General features: G+C 40.6%; 1 protein-coding gene across 16 annotated transcripts in view; it reads right to left on the bottom strand.

Annotated features, from left to right (window-relative positions):
• The window catches only part of LOC138736769 (trafficking protein particle complex subunit 3-like), a 136406-nt gene that overhangs the window by 20966 nt on the left and 102621 nt on the right, over positions 1–12819 (bottom strand). For all 16 annotated transcript variants that reach the window (XM_069886795.1, XM_069886800.1, XM_069886794.1 and 13 more), the window contains 3 exons: positions 11130–11177; positions 8690–8787; positions 300–399 (listed from right to left, as the gene is read on the bottom strand). In XM_069886795.1, coding sequence (XP_069742896.1) covers positions 300–399; positions 8690–8787; positions 11130–11177 — 246 coding nt within the window. The remainder of the gene's footprint in view (positions 1–299; positions 400–8689; positions 8788–11129; positions 11178–12819) is intronic.

Below are 12819 nucleotides of genomic sequence, written 5' to 3'. Positions count from 1 at the left end.
CGAGCGACAAATACCTGAATTATGGAGCTTCATTGGTACTAAAATATGGGCTTTGTATTGACAGATAATTAATGGTCTGCATGGATGTGATGGGCTGGAGGGCCTGTTTCTGAGCTGTATGACATCTAACATTTACATTGTCAATGCATTTTCCAAAGCCTATTGGTTTCTGTGTTTGTTAAAACTGGCTGGTTTATCATGGTAGGTTAGAGTTCTTTTTCACATTTTAACATTTCACATGGCTCAAACACATTCATTTCTGACAATAAAATTTCTTCTGATGCATCCAATAATGCCACCTTAGCAATGACTTCTGCTGTTTCATGAAAATTACGGCATTGTGTAATGCTTGATCGAGCTAGAAAGTCTTCCACCAGCCTTGAGCCTATATTGTGACCCCTTTAAAGAAAACAGAGAAAAGTATGAGAACTTTCTTCGCTTAAAGTCTAGTCAAAATGTTGAACTTATTAGCACAAGAAGCAGATGAATTATTTGATGCAAGAGGAAACTGATGCAAGAGTACATGAGAGAAAATGGAATGGAAGGGGAAACAGAGGTAAGGCAATAGAATGGCAAGGTGTAATAATGGCCTCTTTGTCTATTACATATTCATTGCAATACCTTGGTAATTACAACACTCCAGGAACTGTCAGGCAGATGTAGCAATTTGCTATGGTTTAACTTGATCTATGGCTATTTCTGATGGCTTGCTTCCAAAAGATAGAATTTAGAACATAGAACAGAGAACACAGAACAGTACAGCACAGTGATAGACCCTTCAATCCATGATGCCTGCACTGAACATAATGCCAAATTAAACCATCTCTTCCATCTGCACATGTGAGGTGGTACACCACCAGCCTACTGCAGGGGACAACCTCTGTACCTGCAGAAGAGTAAAGGGACAGGACATGACCTGGTCGGCTGTCAATCAGTTGGCCTGAATGGATCAAGACCCACCCGGTCGGGTGTCAATCACCCTCCGGGATATAAGCCTGCACCGGCCTCCCAAGGCCTCACTCAGAGTTGCTGCAGCCACAGCCAGCCTGGTTCTGTGGACGTCTTTGTGGATTAAAGACTATTGTACAGTCTTTACCTTGTGTGTGTCTGATTCAGTCTAACAGCACACCACAATTTAATCCACAAAATTTTCCCACGGCGGCTATGGAAAAACTCCTGTGAGCAGGGAGCCTCAAGGTCAACCCATGCCACCCAGAAGCCCAGAGACGCTTCGAGATCTGGCAGCACGTGGTTGAGGCAATCATTGAGCCACACGAGGATGACAACGTGGACTCCAATCAGAAGAGGTTGGTCCTACTCTGGTCAAAGCTGGGTCCCTGCCCCTTCCAGGTAACCAAAGGCTGCTCCACGTACAAGAGCGCAATGACACTCTCGAGAACTTGTACAAGACCCCCATGAATGCAGTCTGTGCAAGGTACCTCCTCAACACCTGAGCCCAGCAACCCAGGGAGACAGCTGAGTCTTACCTGGGACACTTGCAAGAGTTGGCCCAACCGTGTGACCCGACCACATGTGTATGCTAGGTGGCGCCATTGTTCCCACGACAACTTCCCCCTTCCCCGACTTCGACTGCACAACATTCAGCCCCACCAGTGACCATCACAGCGTGTGCCCTGAGCATCTGCACCAGCCCCCATCATTGCTCACTGAGAACTACAGCGACATCACTTCTGGTTCATGGTGTGATGCCACTTCCGGCTGACGTAATGACATCACTGCTGCCGGCCATGATGACATCACTTTCCCTGGTGCAGCAGACACGGCTGGGGAAGGAGGCCACGCAGTGGCCCCCCACATGCCGCCACCATCTTGGGCCAGGCAGCGCCCGACACGGAGGGCCCCCGATGACATTGAGAATGACGTGGTCAACACGGACGATGACCTGGCTGCCCTACCGACACTCCCCATGCCTCTGGGTGCCATCAGCTGCTGCACGCTGCACCCAGCGACCGACAGCAACGTGGTCAACAGGATGAAGACCAGGGAGCCCTACTGACACTCCCCATACCTCCGGAGGCCATCGGCTACCGCACACTGCACCTCATGACCGAAGTCAATGTGGTCAATACAGGGAATGACCAGGCCACCTTATCGACGCTCCCCATCCCTCCGGATAGCGACGACTCCGACTCTGAGATGGTCCTGACCGCCACCACACTGACCAGGGACATCCCCCATGATCTCGGATGCTCGAAGATGGATGTGCGAGTCAACAGGCAGGTAACAGAGTGCCTGTTTGACAGTGGCAGCACCAAGAGCTTCATTCACCCGAGTGTGGCCCATTCCCTAAGGTTAAAGGTCCACCCCACCAGCTGCTCGATCGCCCTCACCGCCAAGGGTAAGACTATTGGTACCCTTGGGTGCTGCTAGGTCGATATAATGGTGGGAGGGGAGTCTTACGCAGGATTCAGTGACCGGGGGTCTAGTTTCATGAGCGACGAGGTGCACCTGTATCTGATGGAGAGGGGCATTGTGACCAGTCGTATGACAAGCTATAACCCGAGAGGCAATGGGCAAGTGGAACATGAGAATGGAGTGGTCTGGAAGGCAGTCCTCCTGGCTCTCAGGTCAAAAGGATGGGCTGATGTGTACTGGCAGGATGCCTTGCCTGAGGCGCTCCATGCTATTCGGTCACTGCTGTGCATGGCTACCAACAAGACCCTTCACTATCGCCTGTTCTCATTCCCCAGGAAGTCATTCCCCTGGAATATCACTCCCAGCATGGCTCACGTCCCTGGGACCGGTGCTTCTGCGTAAGCATGTATGGACACACAAGGCCAAAGCCCTGGTAGAGCAGGTTTTCCTCCTTCATGCAAACCATAACTATACTTACATTAGGTTTGGCAGTGTCAGGGAGGACACTGTCTCAACCAGGGACCTGGCACCAGCAGGAGCACTCACCATACCATGCTACCCTCCAACCCAGGATGACACTGACCGGGCATACATCCCCATCCCTAAGCAGCAATGGGACACGCAGGGCCTCCTTGACCACCAGGGGCCCGCTTCAGCCTTAGGAGAGAAACCCGACCCCCCCACCGATCCAATACGACCCACATACTTCAATCCCGGCCCCCCTGGCCACCCCTCAATGTGGCACCACACCAGCCACACACACCCCTGCCGCCAGCCCCCCCACTTCCCCTCTGACCAGTGACCAGGAGCCAGTCCTATGATGGTCACAGAGACCCCAGCGGCCGCTGAATCGTCTCAACCTGTAAATATTGTATGTACATAATGGGTGTGATTCCTTGTTACTGCCCTCCCTCCCCCCGGGGTGAATGTGATGGTACACCACCGGCCTACTGCAGGGGACAACCTCTGTACCTGCTGGAGTGTAAGGGGACAGGACAACACCTGGCCAGCTGTCAATCAGTTGGCCTGAATGGATCAAGCCCCACCCGGTCGGGTGTCAATCACCCTCCGGGATATAAGCCTGTGCCGTCCTCCTGAGGCCTCGCACTGAGTTGCTGCAGCCACAGCCAGCCTGGCTCTGTGGAAGTCTTTGTGGATTAAAGCCTGTTGTACAGTCTTTACCTTATGTGTGTCTGATTCTGTCTAACAGCGCACCACACTCATAATGTCATAAACTTCTAAGAGAGCAGCCCAATTTTGTCCAACTTCTCTCCATTGTTTACACTACCTAATCCCGATAAATCCTTTCGAAAGCTGCCACATCTTTCCTGTCATGGGGCAACCACAAATGCACACAGAACTCAAAGTGCAGTCTCGCCAGTGTTTTATATAGCTGCAATATGACTTCCTTATTCTTTACTTAATGTCCCACCCAATGAAGGCAAGCAGACCATATGACTTCTTTACCTCTCTATCTACTTGCCTGGCCACTCTCAGGACACTTTGGACTTGGACCTCAGATTTATCTGTACACCAATGCTATTAAGTGTCCTGCCAATAACCGTGTACTTTTCCCTTTACATTTGACCTCCCAAAGTTTCACACCTCACACTTGCTTGGATTAAACTTTATCTTCCATTTCTCTGTCAATATCTGTAACTATTCTACATCCTGATGTATTATTTGATAGTCCCTTACACTGACCACAATTCCACCAAGATTATTTCATCCAAGGTTACAATTTGACTGGATTGATGTTTAAACAAAAAAATTCCCCTTCCTGAACCTCAGCTTTATTTTTCTCAGAGACACAGCCAACTTTCCACTCCTGCTTCAACATTTGTTTTATGTTCTGCCATTTAGGCAGAACTATGACTCACTTGTCATTGCCAATAATGGAAAATAAGCTTAACTTTGAGTAGGTAGTTTTAACTTTGATGAAATCTGGAACTAATCTCTCACCTCAAGGGAAATACTTGCATACTTGCCATCACTTTATCATACATGTTTTATGAATGGTTTACAGGAAATTCTTTTTACCACAGGAAGTGTAATATAAAGTTACAAGGTTTAATTTGCAGCTCTTATCCTCGCCAGTAATTTAAAGAACAAGATGTTTTAAAATTTCTGAAATTACTCAATAATTATTGTTGCTAAAATATTTCACATAAAGTATAGTCAATAATAAATGTGCTAAGCATTTGAATAGTTTATAATTGAGACACAAATTTCCTTGAATCATTAATAGTCTAATTACTTAAGGTTTTTGTTGTTTGTTGGATCTTACAACTGTTAATGAGGAATTTGCAAGACATTTCTCAGAAGATACATATAGCCCTGCTGAAAAAAGTATATCACATTTTATTTTGCACTGATAAGTGGTTAATGTAGTGAGGCTCAATAATTCTGACGAGTTTGGAGCGGAGCTTGGAGAAATAGTTAATGGTATTGCAGTCCTTTCTCTGACCTGCACTCCTGTCCATCCATAATTCATTTTGCAAACACAGATTATTCCATCTAAGAGTGCCAAGAAAGTAGATCAAAAAGGTTTAGATGGAAATTACTCAGAAGTAAACTGAGAACACATTTTGGGAAGAATGTGTTTACTAAAATCGAAAAGAATTTATGCTATATTTATAAAGGTTTTGAGGAAAGTGGTATTTGAGTTATGAATTCTCAAGGTACGTGCATCCTACTTTGTCTTATGCAACGAATACAGTTATAGCTGGAGTGATCAGTTCCCTCAAATATTAGAATGGGTCCCATGTTTGAGATCTCCAAAATCATTAAAACACATCCCACTGAATCTCATTTTTTATCAGTCAGAGCTCATAATAAGTAGATTATGAATTCCCAGCAAGATTAAAGTTCCCCACCAGACAGCCCATAATTGGTAGTGGTGGGATTTCCTGTGTACAAACAGCAAACAACATGCCCTGAAAATAGCTTAGCCTACTGTAAGATTGGGCATCATGGTTCAGCAGTAGTGTGCTGCTTCACAGTTCCTGTAACCAGGTTTAATTCTAAGGTCTGGTGCTGTCTGAGAATACAAAACAGGACCATAAGTAGGTCAACTGGCCCATCAAATCTGCTCCATCATCAATAAAATTATGACTGATTTGACCATGAACTCAGCTCCACTCACCCAAGCTGAGGGGCACTTGAGTGTAAGAAGGTCATGTGTGAGAATGGAAATGAGAAATGATGGATAGCTTTGAAAGCCAATCTTGACTTGTCACAAAAATATGGTAACTATTGAGAAATTCAACCTAATACAAGACAAACATCCTGCCATGCCAAAAAAAAAGTAATGTGATGATTTGAAATATGGTTACAACAAACTTGAAAGAATTGTTTCCATAATTTGACACTTCTGGGTCTGAAACTGGCAAGGAGTACCCAATATGTTTGAGTTCAAAGGTGCTGGTGATACATTGCACAAGCACAACTGTTATCCAGTTTTGCATTCGAGGCTATTCCACTCACAGAAGAGAACTGCATAGTTCCTGGAGAGATATTGTGGTCATAATGAGTGCCCAAATTTTGTGACAAATGAATGTTGTTGTGCAAAAAACATTTTAAGAATTAAAGACTTTCCTATGGCTGTTTACTCAAATATTTACCACAAAAATAAATTCCATTCCACCTGTTGCAAAATGGCTGTAGTTTCATGCAAAGCATTCAATACAGTGCAAAATACTTTCACTGCTTAACAAATGAGCACTTCAGCAATGCAGACTTTCCATCTGTAAATAACAATTTCACATTGCTATTTCAGATTGAAAGGTATTTTTTGAAATAATTCTGCCAGTAAACGTTCACGTCTTCACGTCAGGCTGAGATATGCTTTAGCAATGAAATATCAGGAGTGCTCGAGGTTGAAAGCCCTTCTTAATAAAATAATTCATATCATCCTTTTCCTAAATACTTACTTTTCTCCCAACACCTCAAGGAAGGAGGCAATCTTTCCAGTTCTGCATGTGGATAAGACAGTGGTTATCAACCATCTTCTTTCCACTCATGTGATTTAGGTATGTGATTAGTAAGGGAATGCTTAAGGTGGTTTCTGGGTGGAAAGAAAAAGTTTGAAAATCACTGTTTTATTTGTACCTACTTGACTCGTTATGTGCATGGCTTCATAGCTCCAAAGGAAATAGGACAATGGCAAGTTTTCTCAAGCAAAATATTTCAGTAACAATTGAGTCTAGTGCAGTGATTCTCAACCTTCCCTTCCCACTCACATACCACCTGAAGCAACCCCTTACTTATCACAGAGGGATTACTTAAAGTTGTATGTGAATGGAAAGAGAAAGGTTGAGAATCACTGCCTGAAGCAATCCCTTACTAACCACAGAGCACCCATTGCATCTGTGGTGCTCTGTGGTTAGTAAGGGTTTACTTAATTTGGTATGTAAATGGAAAAGAAAGGTTGAGAACCACTTTGCTTTGAGGAGAAGTGCCTATCTGTGTTTTACCAAGCTCATCTGCTTGTGTGCACGCCATTAGGCCACCTTGCCATCATATTACTCCACTTCCACCATGGAACTTCTGGGACTGGAGACTGGACAGCAATGAACTATGGCAAACCATTGCATCCGATGTCTTTCACTCATTGTATGATGCTAGATAATCCTTCCCTGGGATCAAATCTCTGGCAAGAAAATATCCACAAGCTCCCACTTGCACCTGCTCCAGAGCATTACCCACCCCACTGAGTGACAAGTCTATTAATCAATCTGATTTCTGGGTAGTGTCCAAGATGGAAAAAATTGTAAATTCACAATATGTTTGAAAGACATTGTATGGGCTGATCTCCATGGTTCATTTCTGTTAAATGAATGACATTTCTTTGCAATGAGTTCTTTTTGCAATGTTTATCAGGAAATATTTTTCTGGCTCCTGCAGGTTTTTGTGAACCATATCAATCAAAATACATACAAAAATTTCCCTCTTAAATATACACAGTGGCATTTTCTCCCATTTTCCCCCATACCTTCCCTCCCCCCCTCCAAACCCATTAAACATTCAACATATACAATACAATAAAACCATTAAACAATGTCATCACACAATGAAAATAAACAAGAAAAATGTGTCATCTACTTTTACACACTGGATCAAGTCATTTTGTCTTCTTATCATTTTAGGGGGTGGTGGTCCGAGGCAAGCCCTCTCTGTTATGTTCGATGTACGGCTCCCAAATTTGCTCAAATAATGTGACTTTATTTTTTAAATTATATGTTATTTTTTCCAATGGAATACATTTATTCATTTCCATGTACCATTGCTGTATTCTCAGGCTCTCTTCTGATTTCCAAGTTGACATTATACATTTTTTTGCTACAGCTAAGGCTATCATAATAAATCTTTTTTTCCCAGGTTGAATAAAGCTTATTTTTCACTACTCAAACCACACATTGATACTTCTAATTTTCACAGTGGAATGTGCAAAATATACCAATCCTCAAACAGTTCATCATTGAGTTTAAGTGATGGAAAGGGCAAGAGGTGTATGACTAAATGACTAATTTTTTCCTCGTTGGAATAGCAATATTGAGATTTTAAATACTAGTTTTAGCTTATCTGGCATTTTCTCCATTCATTCACTTCCTGAATGTTATTTTCCTCCATTCTTTTGTACTATATCAGTCATATCAGGGTCAGTAGCCAAATTCTATAACCAATGGCTGGTGTTGAAATGCTTGAAGATTGATATTTGAAAACCATTTTCAATTGGTGCTTATTTTATTTCCTAAAATGTTCATAGAAAATTCAAATCACTCCAAAATTTTGACCTACAAATTGGCTATTATGGTAATTTTTTGGCATTGTAAGTCAGTTTGCAGAAATGGATTTATACAAGGAACTCATGGAAATTGGAAGTAATCCATAATTCTACAATTAATTTACATAATTTTAAAAGATAGAATTCATAAATTTGCATTCTGGTTATGAAATTTAATGATCTGGAACGTCAGATTAGGAATATGTGTACACTGTAAAATGTTTCATTTCAAAAGAGTAATTGAATGAAATATACGATACAATATTTCATGATATTGTGCCCAGAAAAAAAGAAATCCTAAAGCAAACGATGCATTTACTCAGAGTAGTTTTATGAAAAAGTGAAGTTTGAACAATCGTGTTGGAGGAAGACTGCAACGCCATGTGAATGGAGCATTTTTACTGTCATTCTCCCTTGATGTTTAAGATATTAGCAATGGATGCATATTTAGCTGGGAATTATATGGAATTGTACCCAACAACTCTTCAGCTATGTTGTTCTGATAATTTCTTATTAAGTATAACTCACATTTTATAGAGGGCTTTATTGATATCCTCATCATTTTCATAGTCTTTGCACAGCTGTGCTACCACAGCACCATAGGTGAGTACGAAGAGTTCAATGCCCTGTAAGAGTAATGAGAGTATTTTAGAAAAGTGATAATTAGGGAAAAGCAATATATTTATTATCTTTGTAAATGATTTTGATTGCACTACATTCTACAAGTCAAAGTCTTCAGTATATCATGAAATAATTAAGGATCTCATTGAACTGTGCTGGAAACAGCCTTTTGGAAGGACTTGGAGCATGGTCTTCTCTCACCCATGTTAATTCATTACAGATGCACAGATGTTGTCCAGGAAGTAGTTGCTAGGCCTCTGCAACAACCCAGTTTAAGGAGGCTTAAATCCACTCACCACAACCCCCAGGAAGCCTTTGGTAGGCTTTAGCAAAAGACAAATTTAGAGGTGGATCCTATCACAGTACAGAATGAGTTTAATATTTTCCACTTTACTTATCATTTGGAGATATTGGGAAATGATTAATGTTAATGCAAGTAGGTATTTAAAAATTATTTTACAAAATAAAAATCATCTTCATATTCAAATAGTAAACTAAAGTAAAATAATTACAAAATACATAATTTATTTTCTCACTTTTGTAGGCCAAAGTTCTCAACTGAAACAAATGGAATTTCTATGAAAGGATGGAAGGTAGGTTTCTTCAAAGTAATGCTGGACTTTATGTGGGACCAAATGACTGAGGAAAGGAAAGGTGCAAGAGTATAAGTCAACAGGTCCTCAAATGAACCATTGGTCTGCATATTTGCTTGGCATCTCAGTGTAAATGACTGTTTTGGCATTTTCCTTTTAAACTGTTGATCATACTTGAGACAAGATTTCTTTTATTGTGCTTGGTGAGGAAGTTATTCTGGGCATTGGAAGAATTGGCACCTCACGCCAACACTTAAATTCTTAAAGGCTAGATCCAGCAGAACCATAAACACTTAAATTCTGAAATTTCTCCAAAAAAATGTATTAATTTCTACAATCAGAGTTGAAATGTTATAAACATTTTGTCGAAGACAAAATGTAGTTGTGTGTCCTTGGAGGGATTATCAAGGTGGGCTTGTTTTCATCAGTTACTGAAGTTAGAATGTCCAACCATGGGTTAGTTTGAAGGGGAAATGACTCTATCCTAGGATGCCTCAAAGGAGATATAATGATCTCTTTATTTTATTAATAGACAGCAGACTACGATAGCAAGTACAAAATATTTCATAATTATAATCAGAATTTATTGTCAAGAACAAGGCATGAAATTCTGTTTCGCGACAGCATCACTGTGCAAGCATTTATGTCATAACTATCTTACAACATTACTATAAATAAAAAATGAAAATTGTAGTGCCAGAAAAGTAAGGCAGGGGAAGAAGCTGTCCTTATGCTGTTGAATGCTCGTCTTCAGGCTCCTACACCTTTTTCACGATGGTAGCAGAGTGAAGAAGGCATGGTCTAGGTGGTGGGGGCCTTTAAGGATAGGTTGTGCCCTGGCCTTAAACACCCTTGTTCTTGTGCTCAGCAGGTTGCAATTTCTCTGATTCATCCAGGGCTTCTAGTTAGGGCACACTCAGTATGTGTGCATGGGCACACACTCATCCACACAGGTCTTGATGAAGTCAGTGACACCTGTTACATATTCACACTTTCTGGCCAATTTCCAGCTTCCCAAAAAATCTCTAAAGCTGGAATTCCCCCAAGAAGCTATCAATTTTTGGAGCCAACATGTCCCATCGGGGAGCAGATTGAAAGGAACTTGGTAAGCTGCTCTTGTACAGGTTCTGTAACACAACATATTGGGAGAAAAAATTTGGTCATTCATCATCTGCTCTAGGAAGAATAATGTCAATTATTGAATGTAAAACTTTCGGGGAATCATGTTCTTTACATTTGAAAATGCTTGTTGTTGGTCGATAACATCATTGCAATGTTCAGGGAATTTTTAAAAACATTTTGACAATTGATGGCAATAGTGAAACAAGAAAGTCTGCAGATGGTGTGATTGTTGTAAATACACTAGGTTGTTGGAGAAATCCTGCAGGTCCCCCAACATCCATAGGAGTCAAGGATATAGAACCAACACGAGACTTTATTAGCTGTGTGATGATTCAGATTAAAACAAATATGGGAAATGCAGTGACAGATAGAAAAATGATGATAATTGGAGTAAGAAAATATTGTTAACTAAGTATTGAACATCATTTGGAATTTTGATTGTGGTTTAGTTCATGCATTTTCACTTTAAGTAGGCAAAAGTAGCAAAAGAAGAAATGTCCTTCTGCAGTTCATCATGCCACTCTTTTGTGTTGTTAATATAGTACAGCTATCTCTATAAAATAAAAGCATTATTGGCTTTAAATTATTAATCTAAAGGAATCAATTGCAATCTATGAAGACGTTACACATACCATACGATGTGCCGAACCTGTAGATGATGACGATGGCAAATGCCAATCCTAAAGGGTAGAACATGCAAGACAACAGATTCTTAATGATAGTTCAGCTAAAGTACATTGTAATTTTAGCACATTAAATGATATTTGTGATTCTCTAATGTACTGAAGTCAAAACACATAGGGAAAAAAAAAGACTGTATTTGGAAAGCATTAGCTGCTCAGTTTATTAGTATGAAGGTTCCTTTCTATCAAGGTTCTTTTTATTGTCACATAATAATACATAAAAATTCAAAATACATGATGTATTTCAACTATTGTCTCTCGAAAGGCAATAAAAGAGTCTTCATGAGCATTGCCCAGCGCCCCAACAATAAGAGAAAGAGAAACAAAAGAGAGTCCCTTCAGTGACACTGAATGTCCGTGGATTTGCCTCCAGCCCCCCCCCCCCCCCGCAGTCTCTGCAGCCGCAAGACTCCTGTTCAAACCATTGGCAATCTGAGCTCGAAATCCAAATTTCGATACGATCAAGAAACATTCAGTGCCTGATTGTATCTATTTTGGCATATTTTTTTTCTGAAAGCTGAGCGACCTTTATGACTCACTGCATGAGTAATGTGGATTTAATGTACTAATATAAATTAGTGAGCTAAGAACAAAGACAAGATGAACAGCTATCGATGACCAGAAATGTGTTTTACTTGCAAGTTGTATATAGTTCTGGGCACTTTACTGTTGTCCTGGATGTAAAATCAATGAAAGAAATACTTAGATAGAATTGGGTAAATGCAAAATCTGGTTAAATTAATTATTTTTGTGTTTATTTTATCTTAGGAATGAACTTTGGGTGAGCAGCTTAAGAATCTTCATTTCTAGATCTCAAATTTATGAATGTTGTTATTTATTTTTTTTAACTTAAAGTTGGGAGAAAATTGAGGCACTTAAACATCTAGATTATATCTTTTTCCAGAGTGATTTTCAATAAGTTAAGTTTCAGGTACAGCACAGACAATTAAAGGTTAATGAATATTTAGGTGAAACCTCATCATTCTGAATTTCACTGCCTGCAAGTTATCTAATAGAGCAGGTCATCTATCTGTTGTAAAAGTCCTTTAATATTGTTCCAATTAAATCAATGGAAAAGAAAATTTTCAGATTCTATAAATTAGTGGTTTCCCTCACATTACAGTCTATTAAAAAAAGTTGAAAGCCCAGATTAGAGGATAATTAATATACAGCCCAGCACCCTTAAGGAGCAAACATATATTTTCAAAGTAGGGTTGTAATTCCTTTACTTTTTTCGAATATATTTAAAATAAAATGAATTAGAAAAGAAACTTTAGGTTTGACACAACAATTGGCCTACTCTTTTTTTGTTATTGTGGCTGTTTGGTCTTTGGAAGTTATAATGAGAGTGGGGTGGGTGGCTTAATTAATTTCACTTAATGCTGCAGTACCTTAACCAAGTGCATTGGAACTGTAATAAGACCAGAAGACATAGGAGCAGAAATCAACTATTCAGCACATCGTCTGCCCCACCATTCATCCATTTTCCCACTCAGCCCCACAGCCTGGTCTTCTCCCCGTAACCTTTGATGCCCTGCCTATTCAAGAACCTGTCAATCTCTGCCTTAAACACACCCAAAATCCTTGGCCTCTATTGCCACCTGTGGCAAAGAATTCCACAAATTCACCATTCTTGAAA

Source organism: Narcine bancroftii, chromosome 6 (genome assembly GCF_036971445.1).
Source record: "Narcine bancroftii isolate sNarBan1 chromosome 6, sNarBan1.hap1, whole genome shotgun sequence".
Taxonomy (NCBI): Eukaryota; Metazoa; Chordata; class Chondrichthyes; order Torpediniformes; family Narcinidae; genus Narcine; species Narcine bancroftii.
This window is presented reverse-complemented; position numbering and strand designations above follow the sequence as displayed.